The sequence below is a fragment of the Branchiostoma floridae genome, chromosome 13 (genome assembly GCF_000003815.2).
Source record: "Branchiostoma floridae strain S238N-H82 chromosome 13, Bfl_VNyyK, whole genome shotgun sequence".
Taxonomy (NCBI): Eukaryota; Metazoa; Chordata; class Leptocardii; order Amphioxiformes; family Branchiostomatidae; genus Branchiostoma; species Branchiostoma floridae.
The window spans coordinates 12,214,171-12,223,969 of NC_049991.1; the positions used below are offsets into that span (position 1 = coordinate 12,214,171).

At 43.4% G+C, this 9,799-nt stretch overlaps 1 protein-coding gene across 1 annotated transcript in view; it reads left to right on the plus strand.

The window, feature by feature from the left end:
* LOC118429277 (melanin-concentrating hormone receptor 1-like) overlaps positions 1-8,102 on the plus strand; it is a 47,298-nt gene extending 39,196 nt beyond the window's left edge. Inside the window, exons 3-6 of the mRNA XM_035839757.1 lie at positions 5,691-5,878; positions 6,073-6,480; positions 7,244-7,399; positions 7,559-8,102. Coding sequence (XP_035695650.1) covers positions 5,732-5,878; positions 6,073-6,480; positions 7,244-7,399; positions 7,559-7,960 — 1,113 coding nt within the window. The 5' untranslated portion in view covers positions 5,691-5,731 and the 3' untranslated portion in view covers positions 7,961-8,102. The remainder of the gene's footprint in view (positions 1-5,690; positions 5,879-6,072; positions 6,481-7,243; positions 7,400-7,558) is intronic.
* Positions 8,103-9,799: the final 1,697 nt, after the last annotated feature.

Sequence of the window (9,799 nt, forward strand, 5' to 3'; positions counted from 1 at the left end):
GGCTTTTATCGTATTGCATCAGACTGCTTGCGTTGGCAGAAAAATTCTTCTGTAAGATCTAGCTGTTGTTCAAGTTGGTCTTGCGTGGGTTGATTTTTTATGACGTATGTCACGTTTCTCCTGTAAGATTGAGCTACTTGGTCTACCTGGTCTTGCGTGTAAGGTGTGCAAGCAAGCTGTTCCTTTGATCAGGGGATGCACCAAGCTGTAACCAAAGTTAAATATATAATGGATGAATGAATGACTGACTGAAGACCTTTATTGCACATTTTTAAATCAGGTTCGTAGGGACTGATGTTACCATTATGAAGATGAAGAGTGGCCCTTATCGATTACTGTAGCAGCATCTCTTCTCCTTAAGTAAAAAACAGCCCCATTACCCACACTTTGGGTACCTACTGCCTGCAAAATACACCCGATATTATTATCATTATTATTATAAAAACATCAAGCTTAGGCAAGCTTGACTTCACTCAATAGGAGAAGCAGGGGTTACGAGGCTGCTCGGGAAATTCCCTAACCCATTTTGGCCGGAATGGTTTGATCCGCTCACATCGCACCATCGCACTTGTGGCAGGTTCTTTTACGTGCCCGGCGAATGGCTCTCCCCGGGCCCAGACACGGGACCTCCATTTAACGTCCTATCCGATTTATATGCGGTGCAGATTTTTGTCACGCCGGGCTAAGTACAGGTCACAACAAGACATGTTGAAAAGATACAGTTCACAGATACAAAATGAGGCTATTGCTGGATAAACTCACCTTCTCCTCGCTTTTCTGTTATAGTGGAGATAAAAGAGCAGATATGTTTTATGATCGATGGTTTGTCAAGGTGCATTAGGAATATGAGTTTTTCTACAGAACTTAGGTGTATGAAATAAGGAAATTGGTTTTGTATAACCTCATACGGCTCATTTCTCTCTACGGTATACAATCCACACTTTACTACAAAATGACACATGTCCTCTGTTCTATCTAAATTATAATATTTGCATAGTCTTTGTTCCAGAGGGGTGCGGGTATAATATGACCGGGAAAACTGACTGACCGACCGGTCACAGACACGACCGTTGCTGTCTACCCTTTGAAACGTCTGGTAGGCTGTTAGGTTACACTATAGAATATCTATATCATCACATATTGCTTGCATGGCCGACTATAGTACTACAACTCTCAAGTTCCTTAGATCCATCAGCTGGCTACGTGTGGCACACATCAGGGAACATTCTGTCTGATTCTGAGTATTGCGTTAAATATTAAATAATGGATATGAATTTGGAAAGTTTCTAAAATCATATCCAGTTGCTTGAGTAACTGCGTTTTGGCGTATCGTATAACCTGGATGTCAAACGCTTCATCGATGCTTTCTCTACATTAATAGGGATATCGAATCGAAATAGACAAGCGTCCGCCAGCTCCAACATTTGACGGAGGGCATGAAGAATTTTGGCCGCCGACCAGTCTGATATTTGAAATTCCTCGTTGGTGTACTCTCACGTCGCAGCTCGGTCGTCTACAACTAGTATGATTTTGTCTTTGCTACCCAATTGTCGAAAATTATGGAAACTGTATACAATTAAAGATGGCATTTCTTTCATCGATGTATAATGTACAGGTAACAATACAATTTTATCGTCTTATCTAAGTTAAAATTGCAACATTCGCCAATTCCTGCCTGCAAAGTCCTGTATGTGGTGATGGAGCTGTATGGATTTTGGGTGAACTAATCCGGGGTTTTTGTGATGGCTGTTTTGTGACAGGCGTATCTGACAATTTAGTCCCCAATTTTCATTTTATCTCAGGCAAGAACGTCACTTGATCGAACGAGTACATCAATTGTATCATAGGTACTGCGCTGCCATGGGCAGTAAGTACGTATATAGATAGCTAGATGAAAATCATGGAGATCCAATTTTCCTGAAGGTAGGCTTATCGCACAAAAATTGTAAGGCTTCCCAGCTTCCGAGGATTAGATGTATGGAAAAATTTGTAGGTAGGATTTAAACCTCACGCGTCAAGAGATGTGATAGTGCGCGCTTGGCGACCAATCTTAAAGTTTGTTGAAGTGTTGAAGGACTTGAAGTGTGTGAGCGTTTATCAAACAGTCGTCCCTGTTTGAAACCATTTTTGCTACAAAAAAAAGATTCCCTTGTTCGTGAGGACTGGTAATGGTATTGCCATCAAGCGCTGGCACTCATACCTAACAGGCAAACACATCGGTGATGTCTCCATAGAGCTCCTTTCATGCACGTACACTGCAAGCTGGGTATGGCAGATACGATGCGCATCAGAGAAATGTCGTCTCAGCATCTGAATCACATGCTCCTCCTATCACAAGGCATAACCCAAACACCAGACCGACCACACACGTTTAAACTGTTGGAGATGAACACGTAATGTTCAACTGAAATGAAAGAGAGCTTAAGAGCTTCTGCAGCTCTACATCAGTGGACATAAGTACCCAGACAACCAAATGGCTGGTGGAGGCTACTTGGCCATTATACCATTGTCGTTGCCATTCGAGAGCAGTTTGGACGAGCTATCCTTAGGAACAGTAGCCTGAATGAATCACGATTCTAGCAGACTTTCTTGTACTTGCTTGGAAGACGCCCAATCAGCCCCTGGCAGAGAGAGATTGTGTTACATGTAAACACTGGTCTGTACGGAAGGATTGTGGCATCTGTAGGCACACACTTTGTTATCATTAGGGGCGGGTACGATGTACCGCTACAAAACCGCTTTTTCTTGTTTTACCTGTGCGGAAAAACCAGACCTGAAAAAATTCAGTAGACCAGATGTTGGACTGATTAGAAAATGAACAGATAATACTTTCACTTCGGCAGCAAGCGTTGACGTGTTTTGAGGCTTACTGGTCCAAGGAAATAGCAAGATCGAAGTAGAGGAGAGATGATAGTAATTTTTATCAAATTCCAACAGTCAAACTTGGTCTGATTTAACAGAGGCTTGTATACGTGAAAATAGGATACTCCACCAAACAGATTTCTTTGCAGCGAAATGAACCATTGTTTGGAGTATTGTCCATTCACAAACAATTAGGTCCAGGTTTAGGTCCGGACCTGGACCTGACCCTTTGGACCTGGACCGTACATGCACCTGAATTTTCTGTACCGGTACCCATCCCTAGTGTTTTGAGATAAGGCGATTGTTATGGACAGGTCCTCTAACGTGACGCATACGTTAATGTATCATCAGCGTAAGCAAGTGTCAAAGACCTTGCGCTCTGCCAAACTGTAAGATCAATTAGCGTGTGTTTAAGGTAAAAGCCATCACTGCCATGGGTGAGCACACAGCTCGGATACTCTATGGAATTTTCATTGTGTTGTTGAAGTCTGAACCCACGTGAACATGCCATGTGTGCCGATACCTCAGAGGACTGCTTCTGCCCCGGAAGGATGTCGATTGAGATACAACACTCATTTGGACTGAAGCACGACTTCTCGTGGACTAAAAGGTTTTCAAAGCTGTGAAAGTACCCCTCTGGCATTACACAATGCCACTGTTAGCTCTTGGGATGTCATTAGTAAAATGCCACATATTCTATGAACTTTTCATCATAAGCCTTATGCATTTCTTATGTTACATTTGATGAGGATCCTGTCCATAGGAGCCTTTTCTTCAGTTATATTAACGACTGAATCGCTGTGGTAATGAGAAACATGTTATTTCGCGTCCATTCTACAAAATGGCATTCTGCAAAAGGGCAACGTTGACTGATTCATGTTCTCAATGTATTTTCTTCTCCACGTTCTGCATTAAGTAGTAGGTACAGAATTGCAAAGACTTGATCACTTATTTGGTCTGACTCTTTCTGCCAATATGGCTTTCATCTGGGTCATTTCGTGCTTTAATTGCTCACATAGGTACAACTTAATATGACATCCACCGTGTTTTGAAATGTCGTGACTGTCACTTTCTGGGACGCACATGCAATTTTGTTCTACCAGTGGGATTTGTTAGTATCCGGATGCAAAACATGAATGTATGCCTCTGCAAATGCCAATAATTTGATTTGATTTGATTTGATTTATTGGAATTGCAACAATACAATACTCGCGGATCACAGGCAGCGGTAGGCTGGTTTTGTGATCCACACATCAATACGTATACATATAAACATTACATTAATACACTGAAAAGATAGAGCATTGGTTAAAAACTATTAACGTTAAATACAATAAATCTACATTTGTGTTTGTCTATGTCCATATATATGTTGTAATCATTCATGTCAATCAGAGCTACATCTCGAATGTACATGATTTCATGCGGTCAATTAGGAGGAGAAAGTTTAGGTTAGGATAACAAAACACGTCTACTGACGCAATGGTCAAGGTACACCTTGACCTTCTCCTATCTGAGTGATAAGTTTCCATATTCTGCTCAGGGGTCTTGATATGAACTTTATTGCACAGCAAATAAACTTAAGGTCAGCCTAGAGAGAATGAAAGTCACTAGGTAGGGAGGGATTTGAGTGAAGGGCTTTAGGCTACAATACGTTAGGAATTCTGAGAATGAGCTTAAGGACATGAATAAAAAAATATTCCGAGGTTACTGTGTCCATACAAAGTTATTATGAGATAGAGACACTCTTTAATAACTGCTGCTGGCATTTCATGTACTAGAACTTCAAGCCTCTCGGGAAAAGTGGCAATGGATGTGATATCTTGACCTGGTGAATATAGACGGGGAATTTCAGAAGGCTTTATCCTCTGAGAGATTCATGTTGCTTAGAAACTTTGGAAGACGACTATCTCTCAAGCGGCCCCTGAGGATTCGGAAATCAACCAACTGAGACGTGAAATTACTGTGATACAACTCAAACGAGTACCTTTAAATGAAAACAGCTAGAGGCAAACATTTTAGCCTGCCTGACTGAAGAGGGCGGAATAATATCTGGTATTACTTTTATCATTTTGATATTGTTCCATACCCCTAAGGAATTCTTAGATCACGCTCAGGGAATGCTCTAAAGGCCCCAAATTTGATTTGTATGCTTCCCCGACCTGTTGGGTACGTGGTAGCATACTTCGCTTCCGGCGAAGCGTGAATATCACGCTATCTACTTCAGCCTGGGTTTTAAGGTCAAAGTCCCGGCGCCGCTTCGTAAATTACAATCATGGATTACGGCAGACTTATTACAGGACAGGAGACGATCAATTTTACTCGAACTCTGGCTTTAAAATCCCGTGCAGTTAATGCAGCTTTACGTGTGCATGTGCGCAATATTACCAGTAGCGATGATTATACGTCAAACCGCTGCTCCATTCGCCAAAACTTACCCGGAACGTATTGTACGGAATCCTGATACCTTCCGCTTGAAGAGGTGGGCTTGAGGATGGATTGCCTTTAAACATGGGATTTGCTGCATTTAGACCACATGGGCAGGAACGTGCAAATAAAGATCATTCATTTAAACAACCACATGTGGAGTTAACACTGCTATCAAAATCATGACTGGGAGATATGGTAGCTTTTAAATATGTCAGCAATTATTCATCTTCCAGTCATTCTGCTTTCCTGATGTCAAGCTGTGATGAGTGCTGATGCTCCCATTCTGTCTCCTCTGTCAAAACTGTACGAAACTGAAGCATATAAAGCAGCTACTTGACCCTAAATCTCTTTTGCAATAAAGCATTAACTTTAACCCAAATTCCCCGCATTCTACTCAGGTTTCACGCTCGAAAGAAGACAGTTGTGAGAAAAAAACAAGATGGAGGTTGAAGAAGACGAGTTCAATTCCTCCATGAACGCATCACAGATATGGAACAGCAATGCCGGACAACTGAACACCATCCGGGTTACCATGTCTGTGGTTCTTTACTCCATCTGTGTGGTTGGTCTTCTTGGGAACACCTTGGTAAGTGTCCTTTATGTTGTTGAGCGCTTTTATTCATGTATAAGTATGCATTTACAAATATGTGCATTTCCTGCATGTTCAGACTTAGGATGGAGTAAGAACAAGTGTAGGTGCTACTATCTGTGATTGAGCAATCATTCCCTATAGAATATTACAAGTCATGATAATCTCATCTGTTATTTTTCCATCTTCAGGTCATGTATGTCTTGGTTCGCTACTCCAAGCTCCGCAACACGGCAGACGTCTTCATCTTCAACATGGCGCTGGCAGACGAGGTCTTCCTCCTCGGCGTGCCCTTCTTCGCGCACCAGTTCGTCGCCGACGAGTGGCCGTTCGGCGCGATCATGTGTAAGATCATCTACGCCCTCGACGCCAACAACCAGTTCGCCAGCGTCTACATCCTGGCCTGTATGAGCATCGACCGGTACCTCGCCATCGGGCACCCCATCCGCTCCCTGGGCATCCGCACCCGAAAGGTTGCCGCCATCACGAATGTCGGAATCTGGTTGGCGTCCCTGGTGTCCATCTCGCCTGTCTGGATCTTTTCAAGCCTCGAGACTTACCCAGACGGCAGCCAGATTTGCGTCATGCAGTTTCCAAAGGTGAAGTGGCCTTTACTAGAAGTTTGTTTTTCAATTGTTTTGCATACAAAAATACCCGCGAACCTCCTCATGGCATAACGCACCAGGTTTTTACTCAACAGCACAGGCTGCATATCCGGATATACTTATTTGATCAATTCATGCCCTTATGGGTCCCTACACTTTTCGATACTAGTAAGTGTTGTGGGTTCTTTAAAGTGCTCGAAGTGTGGCTCTCTTTAACCATAGGCCTTACGCTTGACGTTCTATCCACGGGCCAACCCTAGCCAGCAAGCTAAGCACTTATTTATACATATGAGTGTTAGGTGCCTTTCCCAAAGGTACACCATCAGTTTCTGCTGATTCTGAGTCAGAAACTCTAACCCACTAGGTCACCTTGCCACCCCTTTGCTGGATTTTATTGTGTTTCCAAATTCAATATTCACATAACGAAGGATTGCACGAACATGAAAGACTGTCACAACTAATTCACGGCTCGACTTTGATCGGTTGCTGCATCTTAATGACCCATCTGTATTGACGCACGTGCCTTCTATTCGTGGGCGGCACGAAGCAGGCTTCAAATGTCACCAGGAGAAGACCATCCGGTGAACGGATGTTCATTAAGATTAGTCTTTCCTCTGAGCTCATGGTGCATGAAAGACACTTATCAAAGATTGCATGAGGGTTTTTTAAACTCTCGTAGTCAACCTTAACTAAAGTAGTTGGATTCAAAGGAGAAGGCTCTCGATTCAGACAAGTGGTTGTATACGATTTATTTCAGGATTCCAAAGACCTGTACTGGTTCACCGTCTATCACTTCACCCTGGCCTTCGTCCTGCCCCTGACTGTCATCACCGTGTGCTACCTGATGGTTCTCCACAAGCTGGCCACTGTCGTCGTGCCGTCCGAATCCAACGCTGAGAAACGCACCAAGAAGGTAGGTTCAAACAGGCAAGAAAACAAACACACACCATTCGAGTAATTGAAAAGGTTATTTAGTTCTAACAAAAAGTTGACCTAACACCTTTGATCGACGCTTTGTCAACGGCATCCTTGTTTCTATCGTTTAGTAGTTGATCGTTTGTCGTTGGCACAGGTTGCTAAGATGGTCCTCTTGGTTGTCGTGATGTTTGTGGTCTGCTGGCTGCCTTTCTACGTCGTCGCGCTCATCAACGTCAACATGGGCCGCCCGACCTACGCCTTCCTGGTGGCCTACTTCTTCAGCATCGGTCTGGGCTACGCCAACAGCTGCGTGAACCCGTTCATCTACGTCCTGTTCAGCTCCAAGTTCCGTAAGCGCACCCTGGAGGCGCTGTCGTGCCGGGGCAGCTGCTGCGGGACCCAGGTCCACCCCATCGATGATGTCAATGCCGTGGCGGCTGGCGCCAATGGGCCTGGCAATAACGACAACAACTACAACAGGACGGGGCTACGCACCGGGCGGACCCCGATCTCACAACCAGCACATGAGATGAAGAACCTTCCCGGACAGATGTAAAAGCCTCAACAGTTGGTCAATCAGTCTGAGAGGCGACCGCTATAATACTACATGACCATCAGTATTTTAGTATCGAGGGGATATTCTACCGTCAAATTCGATATGGATGTCCGCATGGCTCTAATAGCCTGTGTATGTGTGTGTGTGTGTGTGTGTGTGTGTGTGTGTGTGTGTGCGTATGTGCGTGTGTGTGTGTGCGCGCGCGCGCGTGTGTTTGTGTGTGTGTGTATATGTGTGTGTGTGTGTGTGCGCGCGCGTGCCTGCCTGCCTGCTTGTCAACTTTTCTAGATGCGTTTGCGTGTCAGTGCTCTTATGTCTATGTGCGTGTCTGTGCCGGGTTGTGTGTTTGTGTCAAAGTATGTATTGATGGAGGAATGAATTTTTGCTCGTGCGTTTGTGAATGCGTGCCCTACCTGAGTTAAAGTTGGTTCACACTTGCATATATAATCAAGTCCGTATGAGCTCGAGGTCCGTTTGGAAGTCTTAGCCTCTACCAGGCTACACAGGTCGCTGGAAAATGCTTCTCGGACAGCTAACTCCTCTGGCATGTTGTGTCTATATTTCTCAAACTTCTACTATTTTCCCAGTGACCTGTGGAGCCTGGTACCTCATACGGACTTGAATGTTATGAACTTGAACGTATAACCCGGCTATGTTTTGTGATGGCGTACCCTACCTGAGGTAGGGACAACTCAACCTATATTATCGGAAACATTCTCTGTCACATTTTACACGGACGCTTCGTAACGCGCGTGGTCTAGTCGGTGGTGACCCTGATTATGGACCAGAAGATCGGAACTTTGAATCTTGACGCTACTGAAAATGGTTCTCAGAATGGGATTTTGCAAACGTTACATTGTTCTATGTAAGTAAGGAAGAGCAACGGAAAACGTCCCCGTCATGTAACGTTATACATTTTGACTGTAAGTATTGTCTGCCCTTTTTGACGAATAGGACAGCAGGGACACACGTATATTTTGCCAGAGACACGTTTCAGGTTCGTCTTTAATTTATTGGGAATGTAGATGTGTATTACTCTCCCTAAGTTTCGTACATCACAAACTATAATTTTCAAACCAGGAATCCAAGATAGTCGTGGTCATGATGTTGTAATTTCCATACTTTATTGTTCGATAATCAAGAATATTCGAAACGTGGAGTACATGTTTGTCCCGTGAACATGTCGTTATACGTCATTATTTGGTAATGATCCTACCGTTACGTTCTGTCACGTTTGTTGCTTGACTGGTTGGTTTAAAATGTATGCACCTGTCTTTGACTATCTTCAGATCCACAATTAGCACCAGACATAAGCACAATCGTAATATATGTTAGTGTTTGGTTTGCTATATCTTGTGTAATGAAAACACCACAGTCTACAGTTGTGCTGGCCGCAACATGTAAATAACTGCTGCTGATCTTATACCGATTGTCGACAGTCCAGGCCCCAGACTTTGCAACGTTGATAAAAGATATCTTCGGGAGATCTGAGCTAGCTTCTCAAATGGCACGTTTTGGATGTAATGTGACTATCAATATTTTTTATGTCAAGGCAATTATCAACCAAGAGATGTAGTTAAATGTGATATTTGTATCATTTTACATACAGATATGGATTTGTCTTGGTGTCATTCTGATGATATATAATTTTCTTCATTGATTCGTTAAAGCAAGGTCGCGATATTGCTGGAATCAATTCTATGGGAATACTATTCGGAACACAGATTCTTGAATCAGCTACATTATGTGTGTAAATGGCGTTTCAGCTTTCGACAGTTCGTTACGTGCATATCGAAGTCATTGTGGATTTGAGAGGTGTATTTGGTCAGATGTTATATT